The sequence below is a fragment of the Salvia splendens genome, chromosome 3 (assembly GCF_004379255.2).
Source record: "Salvia splendens isolate huo1 chromosome 3, SspV2, whole genome shotgun sequence".
Taxonomy (NCBI): domain Eukaryota; kingdom Viridiplantae; phylum Streptophyta; class Magnoliopsida; order Lamiales; family Lamiaceae; genus Salvia; species Salvia splendens.
In genome coordinates, this window is record NC_056034.1 from 39,122,539 (window position 1) to 39,150,142 (window position 27,604).

The 27,604-nt window shown below is 36.4% G+C and overlaps 3 protein-coding genes across 3 annotated transcripts; 1 reads left to right on the forward strand and 2 right to left on the reverse strand.

Annotated features, from left to right (window-relative positions):
* The first annotated feature begins 9,882 nt into the window (after positions 1-9,882).
* On the forward strand, positions 9,883-10,263 carry LOC121796995 (uncharacterized mitochondrial protein AtMg00860-like). The gene has a single exon (XM_042195741.1). The coding sequence runs from the start codon at positions 9,883-9,885 to the stop codon at positions 10,261-10,263; it is 381 nt and encodes a 126-aa protein (XP_042051675.1).
* A 4,019-nt stretch (positions 10,264-14,282) lies between these two features.
* Positions 14,283-16,245, reverse strand: LOC121796996 (probable pectinesterase 29). The gene is made up of 5 exons (XM_042195742.1): positions 16,055-16,245; positions 15,786-15,948; positions 15,129-15,338; positions 14,536-14,783; positions 14,283-14,448 (listed from the first exon to the last, which is right to left on the reverse strand). Exons 1-5 carry the CDS (start codon positions 16,243-16,245, stop codon positions 14,283-14,285), a joined length of 978 nt encoding a protein of 325 aa, XP_042051676.1.
* Positions 16,246-18,876: 2,631 nt separating this feature from the next.
* Positions 18,877-20,393, reverse strand: LOC121796997 (probable pectinesterase 29). The gene is made up of 5 exons (XM_042195743.1): positions 20,203-20,393; positions 19,936-20,098; positions 19,498-19,710; positions 19,125-19,372; positions 18,877-19,042 (listed from the first exon to the last, which is right to left on the reverse strand). Exons 1-5 carry the CDS (start codon positions 20,391-20,393, stop codon positions 18,877-18,879), a joined length of 981 nt encoding a protein of 326 aa, XP_042051677.1.
* Positions 20,394-27,604: the final 7,211 nt, after the last annotated feature.

Consider the following 27,604-nt stretch of genomic DNA (forward strand, 5'->3'; position numbering starts at 1 on the left):
AAATAAAAAATGACATAATTTAATCTTCTCCACCAAAGTTTTCCCAAATGTGCTCAATTAGATCCTCTTGGAGTTGGGTGTGGGCGCTAGAGTCGCGTGTCCTTGCCCGAATAACCAACCATTCTTGTATAGACGGATGCACTCCACTTCGCGGCGGACTACTTGCGGTTGAGCTTCCGGGAGATTCGGGGTCGAACCAATTTCCCGCATCGGGTCCTTCGTCTCGGACAATCATGTTGTGCAAGATTATGCATGTATACATGATGTCGACCATGCTCTCCATGAACCAGGAACGAGCCGGGGCTTTGATGATGTTGAAGCGCGCTTGGAGAACCCCGAACGCCCTCTCCACATCCTTGCGCGCAGCCTCCTGCTTCTGCGCAAAAAGAGCCTGCTTTGGGTTCACAGGCCTGCCACACGTCTTCACGAAGGTCGGCCACTTCGGGTAGATGCCGTCGGCGAGATAGTACCCCATTTTATACAGCCGGTTGTTGGCGACGAAGTTGATGGCCGACGCTTTACCATCCAAAACTTCGGTAAAGAGATCGGACTGATGGAGCACGTTTACGTCGTTGTTCAAGCCAGGGACCACGAAGTACGCGTGCCAGATCCAAAGCCGATTGTCAGCAACGGCCTCGAGTACAACGGTTGGGTGGGTGCCTTTGTGGCCGCTCGTGTAGGACCCCCTCCAAGCCACCGGGCAATTCTTCCATTGCCAGTGCATGCAATCGACACTGCCAAGCATCCCGGGGAATCCGTGCACTTGTTCGTGCAGGTTGAGGAGGAACTGACAATCGTCCGTGCTTGGCCTCCGAAGAAATTCGTCACTGAAGGCTGCCCGGACGCCTCTGCAGAAGTTGAGCAAGTACATGCGCCCAGTGGTGTCTCCGATGTGGAGGTATTCGTCGAATATGTCGGCCGTTTGTCCAGTCGCAAGCTGACGGATGGCTGCAGTACATTTCTGCAGCGTCGTGTGGCTGGGACGGCCGACCGCGTCGAACCCTTCTCGGAAGAACTCTTCCCGGGCCGCCAAAGTATTCGCTATGTGGAGAAATAGCGGTTTACTCATGCGGAAACGGCGACGGAAGTAGGGATCTCCCCAAATCGGGTTATCGCAGAAGTAGTCGCGCACTAACCGTGCGGCGGCTTCCTCCCGGTTCCGATTGATGTACTTCCGGGAGCGTCGTGGGGGTGGCGCGGCTTCCTCCGCCTCTCGTCGTCGATCTTCTTCAAGTGATTGTTCCATTAATTGACGCATTTGCTCAAAATGATCCATTTGTTTGAGTTGATTTAAGTTGGAAATTGGAGTGATAGAGAGGATTTGAGAGGAATAGATGTGTGTTTGTGTGTGAAATGAGTATGAAATATGATTATTTATAGAGTAAATAAATAAATAAAATTAAAAAAAAATAAAAAATTAACGGTAACATTACCGTTTGAAATTTTTTTTTATTAAAATTAGATTTTTTTAAAAAAATCAATTTTTTTTTAAAAAAATGAATTATTGTGTCATCCGTGACGACGCCCACTCGCGGGCCAGCGAGTGGGCGTCACGCATGCATCGGGGGCGCGCCACGTCGCCCGGGCGCGTGACGGGCTGGCGCGTCCCTTGTCTCGCGGATGCGGGCTACAGGACGGGCTGGGGACGGGCTACGGGACGGGACGAGGGTTGCAACGCGTCCCGCGGCGGAACCGTCCCTCCGGGACGGAACGCGAGCCGCGCGCGGGACGCGTAGTGGATGCTCTGAGGCTAGCCATCTTTTTTTCAAATAGGCATATTGCCATAAAAATACTAGTACTCCATTATTAATTAATTTTGATATAGCTTTATAAATTATTTGAACTAATAGTATTTTTTTTATTTTAATTATTTTATGTTGGTTTTTTGATAAAATTAGTTCTGATATAACAACATTGAAATCATAAGAGCACCCGCAACGCGGGCCGTGGGCGTTCCGCGTTTCGTTCCTCCGGAACGAAACCGTAGCGGAACGCGTTGCGGCGCTACGTTTCGTCACGGTTCCGTGCCCATGCCGTCCCGGGTGCCGTCGGCACGAGACGCAGCACGGTCTGTGCCGCCACGCGCTTCGGCGACGTGGCTCTCTCCGCGATGTGCGTGACGCCCACTCGCTACCCCGAGAGTGGGCGTCGTCACGATGACGCAATAATTCGATTTTTTTTAAAAAAAATCAAATTTAAAAAAAATACTTTTATTTATAAAAATTGTTTTTATAATTAAAAACAATTTTTACAAATAAATGAATACAAGAAATTCGTAATATCCCATATATATTTGATGGACTTGCGAATTTATGAAACCATTCTTGGTTGTTTCTCTTTTATAGAGACAACCTTGAATGTTTTATGTTCCACTTTCGATGTGGGACAAACTCATTCTTGGTTGTTTCTCTTTTATAGATACAACCTTGAATGTTTTATGTTCCACTTTCGATGTGGGACAAACTCATTCTTGGTTGTTTCTCTTTTATAGATACAACCTTGAATGTTTTATGTTCCACTTTCGATGTGGGACAAACTCATTCTTGGTTGTTTCTCTTTTATAGAGACATCCTTGAATGTTTTATGTTTCACTTTCGATGTGGGACAAACTCATTCTTGGTTGTTTCTCTTTTATAGATACAACCTTGAATGTTTTTATGTTTCACTTTCGATGTGGGACAACTCATTCTTGGTTGTTTCTCTTTTATAGATACAACCTTGAATGTTTTATGTTCCACTTTTGATGTGGGATAAAATCATTCTTGGTTGTTTCTCTTTTATAGAGACATCCTTGAATATTTTATGTTTCACTTTCGATGTGGGACAAACTCATTGTTGGTTGTTTCTCTTTTATAGATACAACCTTGAATGTTTTATGTTCCACTTTCGATGTGAGATAAAATCATTCTTGGTGGTTTCTCTTTTATAGATACAACCTTGAATGTTTTTAAGTTTCACTTTCGATGTGGGACAAACTCATTCTTGGTTGTTTCTCTTTTATAGATACAAACTTGAATGTTTTATGTTCCACTTTCGATGTGGGATAAAATCATTTTTGGTTGTTTCTCTTTTATAGAGACATCCTTGAATGTTTTATGTTTCTCTTTCGATGTGGGACAAACTCATTCTTGGTTATTTCTCTTTTATAGAGACAACCTTGAATGTTTTATGTTCCACTTTCGATGTGGGATAAAATCATCCTTGGTTGTTTCTCTTTTATAGAGACATCCTTGAATGATTTTGTCCCATATCGAAAGTGAAACATAAAATATTTAAGGATGTCTCTATAAAATTGTATTTTAAATTATGTCATTTTTTTTAGGATTTTAATTATGTCTTTTTTTATTTTTTTGAATTTTAAGTTGTATTTATATTTTATGTTGTAATGTTATTTTAATTTTAATGAAGTGTGTTTATTTTAATTGAATTGGATTGGAAATAAAAATAAAAAATGAAATTGAATGAATAGTAATTTAAGGAACGGTTAAGGAACGGATAAGAAACGGAGGGTTGCAGGTTCCGTTCCTTAGTTAAGGAATGGAGTAAAAAAGTACAGTGGGGCGCTCAAATAGTGGTTTAAGGAACGAGATAGGAACGGTATAGGAACAGCGTTGTGGATGACCTAAGTGGACATAACAACGGTTGAGTTTAACAATGTCGTCCATCATATAAAATCATTTGGTTGAAAATTTTCAATAGTATACGTGTGGAATAATTACCCAACTTCATGATTTTCAACTATTCCTCTTTTTAAATTTGTGAGATGGACTAAAATTTACCAAAATACTTATTCATTGTTTTTTTTAGCAGTTTTACCTTTTTTTAATTGAAGAAAAAGTCTTTTAAATTTGGATGTGGATTTCAAAATAAGTTTAATATTGTTAGTTTGCCTTGGTACATTATCATTTTTACGTCTGTGGTTATTTATAAGGAATAATGTTTCGGAGCTAATTATTCTATATAATAATTTCATTTTTGAATATAGGCACTATTTATTAGTGCTAAAAATACCTGCAAGTTTACAGGGTAGATCTAGTATAACTAAAGGTTACCGGGATATCGAACATAGGAAATAAGATTGCAACTGGCTATCATATACTAAGCGTCATATACTATTTAGAGACACGGAATTTTGAGTTTGATTAATTAAACTAGACAAAAATATGAACAAATAAAAGAAAGTATAAAAACAAAATAATACAAAGCAGACTAAAGAGTGTAGAGTTTTAGGATCCAACTACTACAACCTAGTGATGATTAATCTCACAGAACATTTATCTTTATGCGTCTCTAGGATTATTAGGAAAGTTGCGATTCTAGGATAAGCCCTCTCTCGAGTGCACCTATCTAGTAGATTAGACTCTAACCATCAAAGTCTCCTTCCAATAGATTAGATTCTAACTCCTTAAGTTCCTAAGACTCAATTCCTCACAAAGGGTCCCCTCTCTCGAGTGCAGATAAACCTATGTGTTGTACTCGTTCCTTTTACCACGTAAAACTAGCTATCTCTCGATTAATCTAGTTAGACGGACATAGTTCTAAAGTTGGCCAAACGAAAGAAAAATAAAAGCACAAGAACAAGCAAAACAATCACAAGAGCTAGGAAAAAGTTCAATTCAATAAATCAAAACATATTCATAATAGTCTTCACCATAAAAAACTACAAATGATGTTTAACTACTCATAGACAAAAGTAGTAAAAACAATAATAGTACGAGACATGAAAGAAATTGATAAAACCAAGGTTGACTCTTCAATCTTCAGTCTTCTCTTGCCTGGATCGGCAGAGCTCCGCTCTAATGGAAGATAGGATGAATTATTTGTGGAAGATGGAATGAAGGAATGTGTAGAGGGGGGAAGGATTGGAGGCTGATGAAGACTGTGAATTTGAATTAGGTTAAGAGGTATTTATAGGGTAGAAAAAGGTTTAGCTTTGATAATTTTCGTGACCTACAATAAATGCGAGAGATTTGGGCACAATTTATTTTATTTTTCGGCCTATATTTCCGTCAGCTTTGACTGCACTGCGCAATGTTCGTAGAATGGTCATAACTTTCTCTACAGAACTCCAATTGAGACGTTCAACATATCCACACGAAGCTCTTTCGAAGACGAAGAGAATGGCATATATTAAGCACCGATTGGGCTTCAAACTCGCTGGCAGAATGGGCTCGAACAGAGGCTGCTGCACCTTGGCCTTTTTGCACCTTTTTTCTATCTTTTTCTATCATTTATCAACAAACACATCAAAAATACCAAATGTATAACATATGCAATTTAAGAACATAATTTGCATGATTGACATTTCAAACAAGTCAAATCTGGCCCTTAAAAACATGCGATATCCATGTTTGTCAGAATAACTATTATTGTTGTAGCTTTTTTTTCACCTCTATGAAACAACAAATGCTCAAAGTCAGAAAATTTTAAAGTCGTGCAGATAAAATATGGATTCTTAGTTAGCATATTTGAATGCACACGCATTAATTAGTGGCAAATTATTTACGAAACTCCTACGTACGAAATTTTTTAGTGATTATGCATGTGTAATTCACATTTGTGAACTTCGCGACGTAATGAAAATAACAAGAGCAAGACAATGATCTGCGTGGTTCGGCTTAAGCCTACATCCAAGGGCAAACAAAGGAACTTCTTTACTAAACTCGATCAAACAAGATTACAATGTCCATCACAAAAGAAAAACCAAGAACAAGAGATTACTATGCAAGTACAGCCGTGTTCACCATCAACTATATAGCTCTCTTAGGTGGACGCAGAAATAAACATCGATAGGGGCTGAGATTTCGAAATTTTATTTTGATGTATATTTTTGAGTAATTTAAATAATTTGTAGGGGCTTTTACACTATAACTTACACTAAACTTGACTAAATTTTAAAAATTAAAAAAAGTTTAAAATATTTAAAACTCATGCTCCAGCTCAGTACTCACTTCCCTTTGCTTCAACTCTTGCCAAGATCACGATTGTCCAACCAAACACTTAACAGCATTTAAGCCCCATTCTCAAATTTAAAGTTATTTATGTAGTACTCCGTACTACAATTTTTACTGGATATATATAAAAGAATTTAAAATATATAACAAAAATATGTGGTTGATAGTGCTTCAACCAACCCCAACCGCCCTTGAATTCGTTATTGTAGTACTCCTTCAATTCCATAAAAATAGAGACATTTTCCTTTTCGTTCGTCACATAAAAATAATTCATTTCCATTCATGAAAATTTCTCCTCAACTTATTACCTATATACATCAATTTATTTATAATTTACTATTACTATGGCTCACCATTAAACACTAATTATAACGTGAGTCCCACTATTTAACTAATCTTCTCATCATCTCTTTACTTTATCAATTATGTATTGATTTTTGCGCCGTCCCAAATTTCTCTATTTTTACCAATTTGCAGCTCGTTGAGCACAATGATTTTTTGTTGATGTATCTCCTTGCTAGTTGAGTGTAACACCCATGGTTTAAATCACATAAATGACAATATTTTATTTTTTTAATATTGTTAATTTCACTATAGGAAAATGATTAAATGAGAATAGTACTCCTATATTGGTGAGAAATGAGAATTATTTTCAACTATTTTATCACAAGGGTATGAATCTCGTTAACGGCAATAATTTCAGTCTTAGCTATCGTAAAAATCACTCGTTAAGGGAAAAAATCTTGTTGGATCAATATAGTACTGCATTTTGTGTGAACATTGTAATACAACAATGTATAAAATCAATTAAAGTTAAGTTTTGCTCCTTACTGGATTTGAAGACAGTGCAAGGAAAAATGCGTTCATTAAATAAGAAAATATATCTGCAACAAAGTTTTCCTTATTAACCAAATATAACGGAAATGGGAATACGAATAAACTAATGTAAACCATTAATATAGACTAGATTTACGATTAATATCGACCTTTTTTTTTATTCTTGTTGGCTTTTATACCTATATAAAACCAACTCCAACATCTATGTATTTTATAAAATTCTTTGAGTTTCTTTGGTAAAATAGAATTTGGAATTATGTTGTAATTATAATTTTATGGAATTTGATTCAAAGTTACTTCTAATATTCTAATTCAATTTTAAATAAGTTGTTTAATAAAATTAAATAATTGATACAAAATGATAGTGTAATTCCAAATTTATTGTTGGTAAATAAAAAAAATAACCCAAATTTGATAGTATTAATATTTAACTGATTATATACATTTTAATTTTTATTTGTATAGCTATACATTATTTATATGTATAGTATGATGAGTGTTGTGATACGAGCATATTCCTAAATTATCTCCATATCTTATTATTCATTTAGCATTGATTTATCTTATCTTTTCAATAGTTAGTTATTGATTCTCCTTATCTTTTGCCTAGGATATTATTATATTTGATTTACTAGATTTTGGTAGAATATTATTGTATCCCCACATATTATAAATATGTGTAGGAGACATTCATATTATTCATTCAAGAAATATCAATTCATTTTATCATTTGTCATTACTTTATCTTTTATTGTACTTTATTTTCCGCAAGTTCATCTCGTCAAACCCTAATTGACCGAGAACCCTAGGCTGCTCGACGGGAGGATCCCGTGAACGAACCTAACCCTTCTCCGGCGACTTCGCGCTGTCGGAACCGATACGAGTACCCTCGTATCATCTGGTGCTTTCATTGTGATCTCATCCTCCGTATTTCCGCCATCATGTCATACACCTACACTGACTATGTCCATCGCTAGTTCAATAGACCGTTCCTTTCGCCACTGCCCATGCCGAGCCCCACATCGTGTTGGTACCTCCAGAGCCAGAACGTGCAATTTGGATACTCCTATCCAGACCCGGCGCGCCCGATTCCAGCGCCTCCCAATAGTGTGCCAAGGCCCTCTTCGGTGTCCTACCCGCAACCCGAACCTTACCCACCAGACGGGCCTCTGCTATACACCGTTGCACAGTCGCCTTACCAGCCCCTCCAGCCACCATCGCCTCTCTACCAACCGCCTCACAACAGTGTCAGCCATATGGAGCCTCTCGGCGTGGCACGTGATCCGGTGACGTCGAATTTGGAACCGAACCTACAGTGGGCTGCCTTGGTTTCACAGCTTGAGCACTTGACTGCAACTGTCGAGCAATTGGTTTCTCGGATGGATGCAAACAAACGTCGCTTGAGCGATTCACACGCTGCAATGCGTCCTCCACCAGACCCAGCGTTCAGCGTCCACCAACCCCTCCGTTCAGCGTCGCACTACTCAGCTGTACCCTACACCGTGCAACCTCACATCAACTCCGACATCACAAGCAGCCTGCAACAACCACCAACGCAAAACTCCCCGCTAGCTCCTCCGTACAGCCCCAATATCAATGGAGATGGGGGCGACAACGATGACCCACTCCCACTAGTCGTGATCTCTTAGTCGAGCGACTCCAATACTATTCCAACATCGGTCACTCATTTTGTACTTCTTGTTTTCCCCGGTTCTATAAAATTGAGGATTTCAAAGGGTGTGAAACACGACTGTATTAGTTGTTCTCTCGGCAAGAGTAGAGTTCCACAGACATTTCACAATTTGGATGATATAGGTTTTAATGATGACGCGAATCCAATTGATGGTGATGTTGCAAGAACGAATCATCGACCAACATCGCTTGACGGTGTTACACGGTGGATTTCTCCGCGCAAGGACACGTCGTGTTTGAGCATTCTGGGACGTGTGGACAAGCTTCCCATTTTAACGATGAATTTTGGCAACTACAATGGTCATCCTTTGATGATTCTTGATGGAGGTGATGAAGGGAGATGCTCTACTGTTCGGTGTGCGTTTGATCCGAGAGGAGATACCTCGCCAAAGCTTCTGGTCGCGACACTCTTCGTTTTGTCGTGGTTTCCACCTTGAGGACAAGGTGAATTTTAACCGTGGGGGAGTTGATACGAGCATATTCCTAAATTATCTCCATATCTTATTATTCATTTAGCGTTGATTTATCTTATCTTTTCCATAGTTAGTTATTGATTGTCCATATCTTTTGCTTAGGATATTATTATATTTGATTTACTAGATTTTGGTAGGATATTATTGTATCCCCATATATTATAAATATGTGTAGGAGACCTTAATATTATTCATTCAAGAAATATTAATTCAGTTTATCCTTTATCTTTACTTCATCTTTTATTGTACTTTATTTTCCGCAAGTTCATCTCGTCAAACCCTAATTGACCGAGAACTAGGCTGCTCGACGGGAGGATCCCGCGAACGAACTGATACGGTCCTACAACGAACTGACCTTGAGCCGGCAGAGGACGAACGAACTGACCCTGAGCCGGCAGAGGACGAGTCGTCGGAGTTAGATTCGGGTGGAAGAGCGCAAGAGGAGCAGCCGCCGCCTCAGTCCATCGCAGCGATGAAGCCTGCGAGGAACAGAAGGCCGCCGGAGAGACTTGGCGAATCTGTTCCCAAATAAGAGTCTTGGAGTCGTGTTTTTTCTTTTTGTTATTTTTATTCGTTATTTTTATTTCTAGAATATTGGCTTGTTATTATTTATTTTTGCAATTGAGTCGAGCGTAATTATAAGCTCCGTCGAATTTTCTTGTTGGTTCTTTCCCGATGTTAGGATTAGGTCGAACCAAACCTAGGGACCATAGAATATATATAGGGCTATTTTGTTCATAACATATCATGAATAAAAATATTATTTGCCCAACATATCGTTGACAATTGAAAACCTAGGCGACAAACTGCCCGACGGGAACGAATTCCCGCGCACAGTCGATCACCTCAAGCCGCCGACCCGATCACGGGCGTCGGATATTACTTTTCTGCCGTCAACTACAGTTGTCGGCTGGTTGAGTGGGAAAATGTCCAAGTGCTCTTTTTGTAATTCCACGGTGGAATATTTGGGTCACCTTATTGCTGACGGTTTATTGAAGGCGGATCCTACTAAAATTGAGGCGATGACGGCATGGCCCGTGCCCAGGACCGTAAAGCAGTTGAGAGGCTTTTTGGGTCTGACAGGATACTATAGGAGATTCATTGCTCAGTATGCCTTAATTGCCGCCCCGCTCACTGACCTCCTAAAAAAGGAGGCATTTTGCTGGTCGCCCGCCGCGGAGGAGAGCTTCCTCGCCTTGAAACTGGCGATGACTAAGGTGCCAGTGCTTAGGTTGCCCGATTTTGAGCGACCTTTTTGTGTGGAGACAAATGCATCTGATTCGGGCATTGGGTTCGTTTTATTATAGGATAACCACCCCATCTCTTTCTACAGTAAGAAGCTGGGGCCGCGTCGTCGGGTGGCCTCGACATATCACAAGGAATTATATGCTATCGTTGAGGCGGTTCAAAAGTGGCGCCAATATCTATTGGGGCGCGAGTTCGTGATTTGAAGTGATCAGAAAAGTTTGAAGGAGTTACTTCAACAGGTGGTGCAAACCCCTGATCAACAGCTGTACATTAGGAAGCTTATGGGGTATAAGTTTAGGATTGAATATAAGAAGGGGAGTACTAACAGAGCAGCGGATGCGTTATCACGTCGGGAGGAATCCCAGGCTTCAGCCGACGCCGCGGGTTGAGCTGAAGAGGCTGCCGAGGACGCCAGTCAGAGATGCCAGGAGCTGATTGCCGCGACACAGCCGATCCCCCAGCTGCTCGAGCTACTTCGCCGCGAGACGGCTTCATCTCTAGAGATGAGAGAAATTTCGGCAGATATTAGGAACGGGACGGCTGCCCCACATTTGACATTGGTGGATGGCCTAGTGTATTATAAACGGCGCATTTTTGTGGGATCCCGTTCGTCGGCTCGAGCGCCTATCCTGGCGGAATATCATAGCTCACCGTCGGCTGGGCATCCGGGGTTTGAGCGCACTTTGAGGAGAGTAGGGGCGGAATTTTACTGGCCTCGGATGAAGGATGAAGTAAAGAAGTTTGTGGAAGCCTGCGTCGTGTGTCAGACGACGAAATATTCCACACAAAAGCCTGCGGGTCTTCTGCAGCCGCTGCCGGTGCCCACGCAGGTGTGGGAGGATGTATCGATGGATTTTATTACGGGTTTGCCGCAATCTCGGGGTTATACTGCGATTATGGTGGTGGTGGACCGCTTGTCCAAGTATGCCCACTTTGCTCCGCTACCAACCCGCTTTGATGCTCTACGCGTGGCTCACCTTTTTGTTAATACGGTGGTCCGTCATCATGGGTTCCCCGCTACGTTGGTGTCAGACAGGGATGCGGTCTTTTTGAATCAAGTAGGGGAGGATTTGATGCGTTTGAGTGGGACAAAGTTGAATTTTTCGACCGCGTATCACCCTTAGTCGGATGGACAGACAGAGGTCCGCAATAAGGGGTTGGAGCAGTATCTACATGCATTCACGGCGGACCACCCCTCATGGAGTATGAGGTGGGGGACATGGTTCTCTTGAAGCTTCAATCATACAGGCAACATTCGGTAGCCCCACCACGGTCGGCAAAGTTAGCAAGACGCTACTAAGGTCCATTTGAAGTTTTGGAGCGCAAAGGCCCAGTGGCGTACAAGTTGCGTTTGCCAGAGAGAAGTCGAATACATAACGTGTTTCACGTGGGTCTTCTTCGAGCGTTTGTGGAAGGGGATTCGGCGGTGGATGGAATGACGCTGCCTTCTGAGTTTTTTGGCGATAGGCCTGTGGTATATCCAGTGCGGGTGCTTGATCGTAGGGTGTTGTGGCACGCCGGTCGGCCGATTGATCATGTTTTGGTACGTTGGTCCGATGGGACAGACTCCCCGACTTGGGAGCCGGTGGAGTTAGTGCAGAGGCGGTTTCCGAATGTTCTCCTTGAGGACAAGGAGGTTGCTATGGGGGAGGGAGTTGATACGGTCCTACAACGAACTGACCCTGAGCCGGCAGAGGACGAACGAACTGACCCTGAGCCGGCAGAGGATGAGTCGCCGGAGTTAGATTCAGGTGGAAGAGCGCAAGAGGAGCAGCAACCGCCTTAGTCCATCGCAACGACGAAGCCTGCGAGGAACAGAAGGCCGCCGGAGAGACTTGGTGAATTTGTTCCCAAATAAGAGTCTTGGAGTCGTGTTTTTTCTTTTTGTTATTTTTATTCGTTATTTTTATTTCTAGAATATTGGCTTGTTATTATTTATTTTTGCAATTGAGTCGAGCATAATTATAAGCTCCGTCGGGTTTTCTTGTTGGTTCTTTCCCGATGTTAGGATTAGGTCGAACCAAACCTAGTGTCAATAGAATATAAATAGGGCTATTTTGTTCATAACCTATCATGAATAAAAATATTATTTGCCCAACATATCGTTGACAATTGAAAACCTAGGCGACGAACTGCCCGACGGGAACGAATTCCCGCGCACAGTCGATCACCTCAAGCCGCCGACCCGATCACGGGCGCGGATATTACTTTTCTGCCATCAACTGCAGTTGCCGGCTGGTTGAGGGGGAAAGCCCTTAACACGAACCTAACCCTTCTCCGACGACTTCGCGCTGCCGGAACCGATACGGGTACCCTCGTATCATGTTGTGTGTCGTATCTGTGTCGAATATTGTGTGTGCTTGTTTGTGTTTTCTGTGTGTGTACTGAATGTGCGTTGTGTTTAGTGTTTGGATGTAACATAATTTATAACTATCTAGAATTCTAAACATGTATTTTGCCTAGATTAGTCAACTTGTATAATTAGAATATTTAGAATCATAATTTAATTATAAATCCAAATTTATTTTTGATATTAAACAGTGAATTTTGAATCAAAGACTCTAATTTCAAATTCATTCAAAACTCTAATGATTCAAACCCCAATTCCGTAGTATTAAATGTATCCTACTCATTTTTCAAAGATTTAGCCAATTATCAATTAAAGATTATCTTAATTAAGATAAAATAAATGGGGATGTAGGTCATAGTTGTTATGCTGTTAATGGTTTCGTTGCACCCTTATCAAATGAGATCCTATGAATGAATAATATAAAGCTAATATATAATGTCTCTAACATAAAAACGATATAATAGATGATTAATAAAATGAAGAATCTGAAACATTCGATGTATGTTGACATATGAATTTACTAATAAATGAGAGTTCCCAATATAGAAAAATAGTTTGGTCTTGTCAAGTCCTTGTCCATGAGGTCTTCCAAACCAACTTTCTAAGAATATATGAAGCAAGTTGTATGGTCTACATTTTATAAATAAAAAATATTTCATAAAAATAACATTGCATTATTGAGAGGTTCAATCATTGAAGTCAACTGGGGACATCTCCACAATAAAGAAATGACGAAATCCCAACCGGCCAACCATAAATAAACATCACAAAGACATACATGATACATGTGCTTATTCATGTGTGCCTGTAATGAATTTGAGTTAATCATGCATTTTTTTATTAAGTTTGTAGGAGTATTGTTTAATTATGTTATCATTCGTATGCTATACCATAAGCTTTCTCTCTCTCGTGACTATTTTAGACTTAAATAGTTGATTTATAAAAGATGGACAACTCAAATTGGAAGATGTTTCTCTTACATTTAATTGGAGTATGTAAAGGGTATACTGTGTGTAAGCATAGATTAACAATAAATTATCTAAATTTGTCGTGTAATACTAATGAAGTCATTCTCGTCCGGAAAAGATTTGAAACATACAATTTCACTATAGTTTTACTAGAAATTTATATTTATGTACTCTAATACTTTGCGTATTGAAATTTAATTATTTGAATTTATTTGTACACCTAAAATTTGATTTTATGCGAAATTTAAAATATGAACTTGATTATATCTTAAGTTTGGGACTTAGATTATATTTAGTATTTGATGGGTTCTTAGTATTTGGGCCGTTTTAAATAAAATGATCGGGACAGTTGAACTATAAACAGATTAATTATCTTAATTGAGTTTAAGATTTCCATGTAATCCGTTTTTCTTTATAACAAAATCACGAATTCTCCGAGTTGAGTTGGGAATGACCTTCTTCTCAATCCATTTTCATATCTCAAGCGGCTCCGAAGATGTGATGGTATGAAGATCCAATCAAATTCAAAAGCCAATTATCGACCTTTCAACTTTAAAAAAAAACAAGAACAATAAAGGAGACACACAAAGAAGGATTACATAGCAGGCTAAAATTGAGCTTTTGTATTTGTCATGTATTCTAATTATTTCAAAGAAGGATTACATGTCTTTCTTATAGAACAAACTATGTCTAGTTCTATCCTATATAGGAATGCATATTATCTTATTTTCTTACACAAACTATTACATAAGCCCAAAACTTATATTTTAATAGGCAGCCTACCAATCCACCCCACATTGTCGATGTAAGACATGCTAGTAAAATACTCCACTTCTTGCTGTGTTAGGGTTTTCTCCCACGCTACGCGCTTGGACTTGTCCGATCCTGGTCCTGTGCATTTTTCCTCGGAAACAGCTATATCGCTCCTAATCAAAACAATAGCAGAAAGGGTTATATTTATGACAAAATCATGTAAAAATATGAAGGTGGTGAGAAATGAAATGGTAAGTTACATAGGCTCGTCAGCAGTCCAAAGTTGCCATCCTTGGGGAACGATTATGTTTGAGAGAGAGGAAGCGTAGTAGATGACTCTTGAATAAGGGTACCATGGTCTACCGAGGAAGGCATGTCCTTTTCCATAAACATTGCACTCTTTTAACACAAACCCACTAGTTTCATCTTTGTTCTTTCTTGCTTGTGCAACTATGTAACCAGTTCCAGCAGGGTTTACTTCTCCAATATTCACTGATATGTCGCATTTCTGCCACCAATGAATTGTTAGACGTATGGCTTTCTCAATTAATGAAGAGGTTATTACTATTTTGGGAATAAATTGCAATTGTTACAATGCACTTAATTTTTTTTGAGCAATAATGTTTCATCCTTAACCTAAACCCGTTGGCGTAACTATGAGTCAACGTTTGACGAGCAACTTATAATAAATGCAGATTTTGTGAAATTGGGAAATCTTGCAATCAACATCAACCTACTTCTCTGTTTTACTTTAGATAAAATTAAAAGACTTAATCTTACATGTCTGTGCTTTTACAACATGTCATAAATCAAAGTCAATATATAAATTTTAAGCAATTTCAATTTGATTTACCTCGTAAATCGATTGACCATTTCCGAAGATGAAATCCACAGCTCCTTCAATGGTGCAAAGCTTGAAGTAATGTCTACCCTTATCGTCCAACAATGTGTCCTGATACCCCGAGAAACGACACTCGTAGAAGGCTGATTGGTCGCCCGAGATCCTCGCTGCCACCGCCACCTTAATGTTCATGCCCTTTTTTGGCGGATAATTGTAACCATTCTGTCAAGAAAAATATTTTAATTTTAGGGTTTCTTCTTAATTGGTTTATACTTATAAGGTAAAATCTACTACTATGATCGTTAATAATATAGCTACAGTTTTATCATCACATATATAATAAACATTTCACTCCTTTTTTGGTTTACATGGTCCTTTTTATCTTTTTGCACAAAAAGTTACTTACATATTAAGATTTTGAGTTTTTTAACATGAGATGTATATGGATGTCGGAAAAGTACACATGAGATTTATTTGTGATAACCAGCCGGCTAGTTCACATATACATTTCCGACTATCACGTTCATGCACCTTTAATTTCGATCGGCATCATAAACCATAAAGAAAAGCATTTCTTGCCAATATTTAAAAGTGGGTACATTGTTAACCAAAAATGATTAAAGGCGGTGTATTTAACGAAATAAACCAAAACATTATACTATTTCTTACCACAAAAGTGATGCCTGAGACCAAAATATTGTCAGCTATGGAACTAAAAGTTGGCATTTCAAAGATTGTACCAGAGGAATCACTCCATACAACACTAGTTTTATCCTTTCCTTCTCCTTTCAAATAAATAAATGGCTTGTCTGCTGGAATTACAACCTTTTCCCTGCCATTACAAACACAGTTCATAAGAAATATACTAAAAATTAAAAAAAGAATAAAAAGTTGAAACAAAATAATATTGCATGGAGGTGGCTAAGAAAAAGTAGTACTTGTAAACTCCAGCTGAGACTGAGATGCAAACCCAATCCTTGTTGTTTGAAGGAACAGAATTGATGGCTGCTTGGATACTTTGTGACTTACCCACATAAATTGTTGTAATAGCTTTTATGCCATTTGTGAATGTGTTACATGTCAAAAGAATTGCACTAATGAATAATGCACAGAGCAGAAACCTAGCCATTTTCAAGTAATATGGATGTGTTAGAGAGAAAGATATAACTTAGGGAAATCAAAGGAGGTATTTATAAAGAGTTCTACCTGGAAAGAAACAAAAAGAAATATATTGCTAGTTCATTTTTATGGCGGTTGATGCTTTCAGGAAAGAGATATAGAGATTGAATTCGGTGGAAGTTAATACTACTTTGTTAATTCTAATTAAAGTAACTTTCATTTTATTTTTATGCACGTTTCTACTTTAATTTCACTTTTTTACTTTCTTATGTTTGTTTTGAGGAAAGGTAATACTTACCATAGCACCTACAAATTCTATAGGCAATTTAATTAGCTCAAGGTCAAAGTTTAATTCGATGAAATGAATTGTGTAATTATATTATTCATTATTAAATGTCTCCCTTTGAATTGGAAATGGTTTTAAAATGTGAAGAAAAATGGGTATAAAAAATAATGGAACGTGAACTTTTATGTATTAGTTTGAAAATAAAATGCGAGTGAAATAAATTAAAGAAAAAAACATGCCCATTTATAACAAATAGTAAAAAAGAAATAAGATATACTCCCTCCGGCCCGGACTACTTGCACTTATTTCCTTTCTGGGCGTCCCAAGTTATTTGCACTCTTTTCATTTTTAGTAAAAATTATCACCTACAGCCGCAATTGTTGACTTTGCTATACACTCATTCCTTAATCTCCGTGCCGAAAAGGAAATGTGCGAGTAGTTCGGGACGGAGGGAGTACAATAATCGACATATCAAAGTAGCAATATGTGACAGTTAATAGCAGATGAAAACAGTATATATCATGTTGATTAATTCCTAAGGACTATATATGACAGAGAACACGCATATATTTGTTTCAATGTTAAGTTTTATCTAAACAGAAATTAATTTATTTACTAATGTGAGATTATCGTACAAAAGAAAACCATGATTTTAGGAAATGTTTGGTGTATTAAATAAAGAGAAAAAAAATTAACCGGGTATATTATTGTAGAAAAGAAAAATGTGAAGTAATAATAAATAGAAATAAGAAATAGATGGATGTATTAGTATTAATTTACCTTTTATTAAATATGGAAATATAATATTTTAATGATGTATTAATAATAATATACTTTTTGTTCTAAAAAAGAGAATTGTAATTAATTATATGTACTAATAATTATTTATCTTTTTATAAAAATTGATAACTGACTTATTTTCAAAAAAACAATATCATTGATTCCTATTAGCCTATTCATACGTGCAGTCATTTTTCTTTAATAATTCAAATTGACTTTCAATCTCTATTGGTTAGGCATTTGATTTTGCGATAATAATCTTCAAAATTAGTCCAAGACTCGGTTCTTGTAAAAACACAACAAAAGTTACAACTAAAATTACAATCTAAATATTAATTACATAGAAACACAAATAAATATTACACTGTGTGAGTTGACCAAGCTAGTGGTAGAGATCGGTTAATGTCTAAGGCCAAAGGTCTCAGATTCGAGTCCTCCGTTGCGAGACTTTTAAATTTAAACTAATTAATAAAAATAAAAATAAACATTACACTAAAAAAGGATTCCATCCCACAAAAATAAAGAACAAAATAGAATGGATGGGGGATCGAAATGGAAGAAATTGAGGAGTGAACAAACGATCTCTTGGAGACCAAGGACCTCCACCAAGATCATGGAAACCCTTGGCTACTTTCTTACAAGCAATCATTTATATCGACTCTCTCGCTAGCTACACGACACTATGGTATACTTTCGTTCGAGCTTCTCCACTAGGGATATACTCTTTCGAGCTCCGCCCTGGGGTATACTCTCTCTCAAGTGCCACCATTAGTTACATGGTGCTAGTGCTAGTTGTGAAATTTACCAAGTGGCTAGCCTGATCTAACCACTAAGTAAACCATTGCCCAACCAATAAGTTATTTCTCAAAATAAAAATGGACAGACATACTTGAAATTATTTTTGAATTAAAATAATCGAAGTCATGTTTAAAATGTATTTCGTCTATTTGAAAAAAATTCACATCCTAATTGTGCTTCAATAATTTCCCTAAAGATTTTGATAGTCTTGAGGGTTTGTTTTGAATTTTGAGATAAATCATACTCTTATGTCTTTTTATGGAGCTTCCGAAACTCTTCCTCACATTATTGAATTATAAAATTTAATCAAAATTAATCAGGGATAGACAAAAAATATCTCTTTATTAATTAAAAGGTTCATTTTTATAATAAATTTATCAAGGGACCTCAATTAAATCAGAAGACTTGATAACTTAAAATTAATTAATCAGAATTAATTAATTTAGATAGTCTAATTAAATTCAAAGACTTAATGAAGTGGTAGAATAATGTAGAGAAAAGAGTCTTTTCTATATTATTTATAATACAATGTAGAAAACCTCAACTCATTTCTTTATAATACATAAAAGTAAGATTTAAATAAATAAATGTAGCAAAATTATTTCTTACTATTATAAATGGATAGAACGAATATGGAGTTTTACATATAAAAAACATTCGAAACATGTTTTTTCTAACAACTATTACACAAAGCCCTAATACTTGTTTGGGTAAGTTGACTCCATATTTGTATTTTTCTTTGATAACATGTATCCCCAGGATTTGGCTATTTTCTTCTTATATTCTAACAGGCAGCCTACTAATCCACCCCACATTGTCGATGTAAGATAAGCTTGTAAAATACTTAAATTCTTGCTGCGTTAGGGTTTTCACCCACGCTACGCGCTTGGACTTGTTCGATCCGGCTCCCTTGCATCTTTCATCGGCGAAAGTTATTGTGCTCCTAATCCATAAAATAGCAGCAAGAGTTACATTTATGAGAAAATCAAATAAAATTATGAAGGTGATGAGATATGGTAAGTTACTTAGGCTCGTCACGACTCCAAAGTTGCCATCCTTCGGGAACGATTATGTTTGAGAGAGAGGAAGCATAGTAAATGACTCTTGAATAAGGGTACCATGCTCTACCGAGGAAGGCATGTCCTTTTCCATAAACATTGCAAAATTTGAACACAAAGCCACCAGTTTCATATTTATTCTTTCTTGCTTGTGCAGTTATGTAACCTGTTGAAGCAGGATTTGGTATTCCCACATTCAATAATATGTTGCATTTCTGTCACCAATATATTATTAGTAATACAATCATAATTAAATAAATGAGTAGCCATATTATATATTAGTAATGCAGTCACAAATCGGAGTCAATTATAAATTTTAAGCAATTTAATTTTTATTTACCTCATAAATCGATTGACCGTTTCCAAAGATGAAATCCACAGCTCCTTCAATGGTGCAAAACTTGAAGTAATGTTTACCCTTATCGTCCAACAATGTGTCTTGATAACCCGAAAAACCACACTGGTAGAAGGCTGATTGGTCGCCCGATATCCTCGCTGCCACCGCCACCTTCACCGGATTCATGTTCTTGCTTGGCGGATAATTGTAACCGTTCTGTCAAGAAAATTAACAGATTTAATTTTAGAGTTTCTTCTTGGTTTGCACTTGTAAGGAAAAATCAACTATGATCGTTAATATTATAGCTGCAATTTCTTAATCATATAATAAACCACAAAAACTACATGTCTTGCCAAGATTTAAAAGTGAGTACATTGTTAACAAAAAATATTAAAGGCGGTGTATTTAATGGAATACACCAAAGCATTAGTAATTTCTTACCACAAAAGTGATGCCTTGTACCAAAATATTGTCAGCTATGGAACTAAAAGTTGGCATATCAAAGATTGTACCAAAGGAATCACTCCATACAACACTAGTTTTATCCTTTCCTTCTCCTTTCAAATAAATAAATGGCTTGTCTGCTGGAATTACAACCTTTTCCCTGCCATTACAATCACATCAAATACTACTACTATACACATATAAACAAAAAAAAATCACAAATATGCAATATTGCATGGAGTAGGCTAAGAAATTCAGTAGTACTTGTAAACTCCAGCTGAGACAGAGATGCAAACCCAGTTCTTGTTGTTTGAAGGAACAGAATTGATGGCTGCTTGGATACTTTGTGACTTACCCACATAGATTGTTTTAATAGCTTCTATGCCATTTGTGAATGTGTTACATGTCAAAAGAATTGCACTAGTGAACAGTGCACATAGCAGATACCTAACCATTTTCAAGTAATATGGATAATTGGATATGGTAGAGAGAAAGATAATAACTTTGGAAACTCAAAAGGAGATATTTATATAGAGTTGAACCATGAATTAAAGAAACAAAAATGAATATCCTGCAAGTTCATAACTATGGAGGTGGATACTTTCAGGAAAGAGATAAGGAGATTGGATTCGGTGGAAGTTAATACTACTTCGTCAAATCTAATTAATACTTGCCAGTTTCATTTTGTCCACCCCTTAATGTCTTTTCCTAATTAGTTTAGCTCAAGGTCAAAGTTTACTCAAAAAATAAGATGAAACCAATTGTGTAATTGTATTATTCAAGATTAAATGTTTCATGCACCTTTTTATCGCTAAATAAGTATTTTCAAATATGTAAGAAATTTTGGTAGGATGTGAGTCCCGCTAGTTTTTCAATAAAATATTAGTGAAATAAGTTAGTGAAATATAATGCCTATATATTTATTACAAATAATAAAAATTAAATATGACATTTAATGGTAGACATCAAACAAAATGGCAACAAAGGACAATTAATAAAGGACTAAGAGAATATATACCAGGTCGATAGCTTTCTAAGGACTATATGGCTGAGAACGCGCTCATATATTCGTTTCTTTTCATAAATTAAAGCTTTATTTGAACAATTGAACATTGATTTCATTTACTAATACTAGAATCATTGTACAAAAGAAGATTATGAAATAAGTATACTCACTTCGTCCCAGAAAAGATGACATACTAGATGAATTATATGAAATTTTAGGAGATATTTGCTATATTAAATTAAAAGAAAAGAGTAATTAGATATATCACTCTAGAAAAAAAATAGTTTAATTCATTAATAATAATATACTTTGTTCTAAAAAAGAAAAGATAAATTGAATATATTAATAACTACTCCTCCCCCCGTCCAGTTAAAAGTGAGGCGTATTCCTTTTTAGGTCGTCCCACTACAAGTGAAACATTTTCTATTAAGAAAAAAATTAACATTATCTCTCTTACTTTATCCTTTCTTTTATTTTTTTTCTCTTTTTTTCACTATTAAAAACATGTGCCTAAAAAAATGTCTCATAGAGATGAAAGGATTATCTTTTTTATAAAATAGATATGTGACATAAACAAAATAGGGAAGTGACATCATTTTGCGGTCGTAGCGAATACTATGTCTTTTTGCTCTAACTGTAGCTAATTCCTATTAATGTATGTCGTCATTTATCTTCAATAATTCAAATTGACTTTGAATAGAAATGTCGGTAGCTTACAAGCATTTAATTCATAATTTCGCATTTCAGTATCTTTTCGAAACTAAAATATACTACTACTAATAAATATTGAAGCAGCAGTATCATTAAACAAGAATATAATCGATTTAACTTGATAAATAATGGCTGAGGAAGTACTCCGGCTTCAACTTGTCAAGCATAATATAGTAACTAAGTGTGAATTTTCATTGTTAAATTGACCAACTATCCAAAGTCGTTTCTAAATTTTTTAATTATTAATTCAATTTCCTCCTGTAAATATCACTTCCAAGTTCCACCTTCCCACTTCCAACCCACCCCATTTTTCCACACTTTTCATCAGCTTCATTAATACTCCCTCCGTTCACTAATACAAGGCTAATTTTGACTAGTCACAAGTTTTAAAAAATATAATAGAAATTGAGTGGAAAACGGATCCCACATTTATATATTAATGTATTATTGAAATGTAAATGAAATAAAGGTAATTGAAACGTGGGGTTCATTACTAAAAGTAGTAAAAAAGATATGTGACATTTATTAATGGACGAACGAAAATAGTAAAATATGACATTTATTGATGGACGGATGAGTATCTATCAATTTTTTTTCATATTTCTCTCTAAATAATCTTGCATTTATGAATCCAAACTATGATTCCAACGATATAGTTCAGACCAAAAAAGGTGTGTGATGCAAAAACGTGTATAAATTGATTGAACTTGTAATCAGATAAATCCTAGTTTCTTTAAAAAGAAAAATATTACTCTCTCCGTCTCCAAAGAATATGAACAATAGGTTCTGCACAGGTTTTAATAAAGGGGAACATATTTTTTAGTACATCAACTATCCTAAATGAGCAAATTTGGTCCGTAATATTTCATAATATCTTTTGAGGTCCATCAACTATAAGTTTATATCAATTCAACTACTCTTTTGGCTATTTTCAATATTTCTAGGACGAAAATACCCTTAAAGCCATGAAGGGAAATTCAATCTATTTACCCTCTCATTTTCATTAAAGTATGTACTAATTTATTTTTCTTTCTTTATTCATCCACTTTCTTCTCTTTTCTTTCCCTTTACCCTAATATTAATGTATGCACAATGCTCCTCCACCACACCACAGTATATTCAACACCCCTCTCTCTCTACAAAACATACTTCCTCATGCATGGCCCTTTCACTCCTCTTTGGAATTCCTTATGGAAAGATTGAATTTTTAGGGAATCTTGGTTCAAGATTTTGGGTCGTTGAAATGAGGTTTATGATTTCTGAGGCGGCGATTTGTTTGGACTGGAATTTTGAATGGTACAAAATTACATATTTTAATGAAGAATAGAGAATAAATTACATATTTTGGAGTCTTTATATTTGAGGTATTAGGGTCTTTTAGGGTAAAGGGAAAGAAAAAAATTAGAAAGAAGAAAGGAGATGAAGAAAGAAGGATAAATAAATTATATTAGTATATTTTAATAAAAAAGAGAGAGTAGATAGATTGAAATGACCTTCATTGCCTTGAGAGTACTTTGTTCATGAAAATATTGAAAATAGCCAAAAAGTAGTTGAATTGATATTAACTCATAGTTGACGAACCTCAAAAGATATTATGAAATGTTATGGACCAAATTTGTTCATTTAGGATAGTTGATGTACCAAAAAATATGTTATCTCTTTAATAAATAAGGAGAAAAGTAAGAGAGATAGAGAGAGATAGAGAGAAATGATAGTGGAAATAATTTTAGTGGAGAATTGGGTCAACATTATTGTAATGGTATAAGTTGTTAATGAATAATGATATAAGTTGTACTCCCTCCGTCCCATATTACTCGCACTTTCATTTTAGGCCGTAAATTTGGGATTGATTTTTTAGTGCAATTAAATTTGAATTTTAAGTATAATGAAATATACCACTTAATAAAGGAAGGAGTTCTTAACATAAACTAACATATTAATTAAATACATTTATTATAACTTAAACTAGAAATAGTGTAAGTAGTTTGTGACGAGTCGAAATGGAACAATGCAAGTAACATGTGATGGGGGGGGGGAGTAAATAAAATAATGTGTAGGGGTAGGTAATATGTTGTTTGAATTTTCCAAAACTAGAAAGTTTATATGTTTTAGGAACGGACAAAAAAGGAAATAGTTCATACTCTTTGGAGACAGAAGGAGTATGAAAAATCAAAATCCCAACCTCAAAACAATGAAACCCACTAAAGTTGATAAGAAATCTTAGAAATTTAAAAGAAAATAAAATGTCAAACTCAGAAATTAAAAAAATACAGAAACCCAACAAAAAAACTTTTTCGCCGTCTAGATGTTAAGTCATTCTGGCACCAAAATATTTTCAGCATAGACATGACTACCTCCCTCCCACAATACAAGTCACATTTAAAAAATTAGTGGAATATGAGACTCACTATTTTTATTGATTTTATAAAATATTTTATAATAAAATGTAAGTAAAGTGAGTTAGTGAAATGTGATACCAAAATGTGACAATAGTTGTCAAGTGGGCGGGGTTGACCCAGCCCAGGCCCTTCGATGCCCGCCTATATTTGTGCCCAGTCCAGTCCAGGCCCATGTCTGACTCGGGCTGGGCTGGGCTGGACTTTTTAATTTTGCTAAGCCAGGTCCAGTCTAGGCCCACTTGGCAAATGGGCCTGGCCTAGCTGAGCTTTATTTGAATTTTTTTTTGTTTATGTAGATTAAAGAGATTCCAAAAATATTATATGCAAAAATAAAACATACTTATAATTTGTTACTTGTATTTATTTCTCACTTACCCGAAATTTAAATTGAAATAATGGCTAAGTTTATTTGCTGACTTTTTTTTATTATCAAAAACACCCATAGTGGGCGGGGGGTTTAGGCAGACCCCCAACCCGTGAATAAAATCAAAATATAATGTTCCAAAAGTTTATTTGCTGACTTTGTACTAATATATTTTTCACGTTCTTTACTCTATCTAGAAGTGCATAGCTAAAGGAAGAACCACTATTATAAGTAGATGATGACATATAACTTATGAACTAACTAATAAATTTAAAAAATCATATTCCATAATTATTCATTAGAGACTGTGGTTTGAATACCAAAATATGAGTAGTATTGTTAAAAATAAACTTTAAACTTTAGAATCAGTATATTATTACATTGTGTTTGTTTGTGCATTTATAAGATGTTTTATAAACATTTAAATGCATAAGAAGTAAACAAAGCCTAAGTCTTTTGCTTAGTAGACTGGTTGTGGGCGTCGTCCACTTTAAAGTAACTACTGTCGGTTCTATGCAATGCTTTGCAAAAGAAAAAGAAGAATTTCACAACATAGATAGGCTTTGGCTACCTATCGTGAAAGGTTGCAATGTCAGTCCGATTATTTCTAAGCCTTATTGAAATAAGATGACGTTGGTGTGGGATAGCACTTAATGGATCTAATAGCAAGACGTGTCTTTATGCTATCTACTGAAAGACTACTCCCTCCGTCCCTAATAATTCGTCACCATTTGACCCGTCACGGGTTTTAAGAAATGTAATAGAAAGTGAGTTGAAAAAGTTAGTGGCATGTGGGTCCTACTTTTATAAATTGGTTTTATAATAAAATGTGAGTGAGAATGAGTTAGTGGAATGTGGGGTCTACTACCAAAAATAGTAAAAGTGAAAGTTGACAAATTTTTAGGGATGGACCAAAATGGAAATAAGTGACAAATTTTTAGGGACGGAGGGAGTATTTCTTAATCTACATACGTTAGCATTGAGCATACGGTATTGATTATTCACTACTTTGACTTATCAAAAGGTGTGGGTTTTTCGCAACTAATAATCCTGATATATTAGGTAGTGATTATGCACTACTTTGACTTATCAAAAGATTGCTATTATGTTGAATCGTGCGCGAGGTGAGTCTCGTTTGATAATGTCCTCAAGAGGAGCTTGGACAATGTTTTATCATTCGGAAACTGGCCAGTTGGAATTTAATTATTCCATGAATAATAAATAAATGTTTCTTGCTAAGTCCACTCCTGGAATTGATAAGATGTTAATTAATTAAGTCCATAGCAGACTTTAATTAATTAATGGACATTTATATCTTAAGCGCGGGAATAAATAATAAACAAAATGGAAACCCGGATTACTTGTAATTTCGGATTTGGATGGGGAGGTCAATATTACTTCTGTAGTGGCTGCTCGTAATATTTCAATATAAGCTTGTATTAAATTATGGGTTCAATTTAATTAGTAAAAAGCTAATTGGGGGAGCCCATATCCAAAACCTTCTATAGATCCCTGACTGGGCCCAATATGAACTTAATATAAATAGGAGAATAAATGAGACAGAAAACACAATTTTTAAAGATGAAATTTTCGTCCCTTCTCTTTTTGAAGGAGGACGAAATTTTCTAATTTTCTCCTCCGTGAGTTTTTCAGCTCCTCCTCCGTGAGAAAGTTCTGTCTCTTTATTCGAGTCTTAGTATTTTGATAAGATCAGCCCACCTTGATATCGAGATACAGTTCGGGAACCAGTCAGAAGATCCGTGGTTTAGCATTGAAGATCACCGTGGAGAAGGCGCGAGCAATTGACGATTCTTTGGAGAATCAAATCGGTAACTCTAAACCGTAGAATTCATGTTTTAGGATTTATATTCTTTAAGCATAAATGATTTGTGTTCTAACTTGCAATTCTGTGTTAACATGTAAATAGATTAATCCCATAACCTGTCAAATAGATCCTACGTCTAATTTATTTGTTTTGTACAAGTCTTCCGCTGTGCAAGGAGCTCCAAACCCCATCAATGATGACATCCATAAATCGAGAAATATACTATTAATAATAGTTAATTATATTAAAAAATATTAATTATATAAGGTTGGCCTCTGATGGACCGTTCATAGGCTGGGCTGGTCTTGGATCTAGGCCATGCCTCAGATGGTCTTAGGCCCGAGCCAGGTCTGGGTTTATAAAATAGCCCAAATAGAACCACTTAAACCAATGAGCTCAGCCCATTCCATTTCACAGATGGGCTGGGCAAAGCGGGACAGAGCCGGCCTGACACGACAAAATATGACTCTTATTGAGGGACACAGATAATATTCCCCCCGTCCACCATTAGGAGTTTCATTCTTTGGTGGCACGAGTTTTAAGAAATGATAAGATACGTGGGTGGAAAAAATTTAATGGAATATGAATCTCACTTCTATATATTACTCCCCCCGTCCCAGTTTAGGAGTGCAATTTAGTTAGGGCACGAGTTTTACGAAATTGTCAGAGTGTGTAATAAATGAAGTGAGGTAATGGTTGTTGTAGTGTGTAATAATTGAAGTGGGGTAATAGAAAGTGAGACCCTTTTGACTTTTTGTATGTTTAAGATTTTATTTTGTTTTGTTTTTATGAAAGTAATGGCATTTGAGTGTAAATTTCATCAACATGAGGTTAAATTTTATGTCCAAATATGGTAAATTCTAAATGAGACTCTTAAACTGGGACAAACGAAAATGACAAAACAGGACTCTTAAACTGGGACGGAGAGAGTAGTTTTAAATGAAATGCGAATGAAATAAGTTAGTAGAATGTGAGACCCTATTAGACGTCACCACGGTTCGGGAACCGGCGGTTCACGGTTTGGAACCGCCGGTTCCGGTTTAAGAAAAGCATGAACCTGAACCGGCCCGTCCTAGGTTCGACGGTTCCAGTTCCTGAACCGTGAACCGGCGGTTCATCTAAACCGCCGGAACCGCCGGTTCCTATCCGGTTCCGGGCCGGTTCGGCGGTTCATGTTATTTTTTTTTACATTGTAATTCAAGTAAAAAATGTAAATATACTTGCATAAATAAAATTAGAATAAAGCGATGTACAAATGCAATTTTATTGATACAAATTACAACTTCAAAAATTACAAATTACAACTTTAAAATTACAAATCACAACTTTAAAATTACAAATTACAACTTAAAATTTACAAA

Bases quoted from the DNA above. Each gene is read 5' to 3' on its own strand.
- LOC121796996 (XM_042195742.1), bottom strand. From the start codon at position 16,245: ATGGCTAGGTTTCTGCTCTGTGCATTATTCATTAGTGCAATTCTTTTG. The intron at 15,949-16,054 runs GTACTACTTTTT...TTGTAATGGCAG, and splicing joins GTCTCAGCTGGAGTTTACAA to GGAAAAGGTTGTAATTCCAG. The intron at 14,784-15,128 runs GTAAATCAAATT...CATTGGTGGCAG, and splicing joins ATGGTCAATCGATTTACGAG to AAATGCGACATATCAGTGAA.
- LOC121796997 (XM_042195743.1), bottom strand. From the start codon at position 20,393: ATGGTTAGGTATCTGCTATGTGCACTGTTCACTAGTGCAATTCTTTTG. The intron at 20,099-20,202 runs GTACTACTGAAT...TTGTAATGGCAG, and splicing joins GTCTCAGCTGGAGTTTACAA to GGAAAAGGTTGTAATTCCAG. The intron at 19,043-19,124 runs GTAACTTACCAT...TTTATGGATTAG, and splicing joins TGGAGTCGTGACGAGCCTAA to GAGCACAATAACTTTCGCCG.
- LOC121796995 (XM_042195741.1), top strand. From the start codon at position 9,883: ATGTCCAAGTGCTCTTTTTGTAATTCCACGGTGGAATATTTGGGTCAC.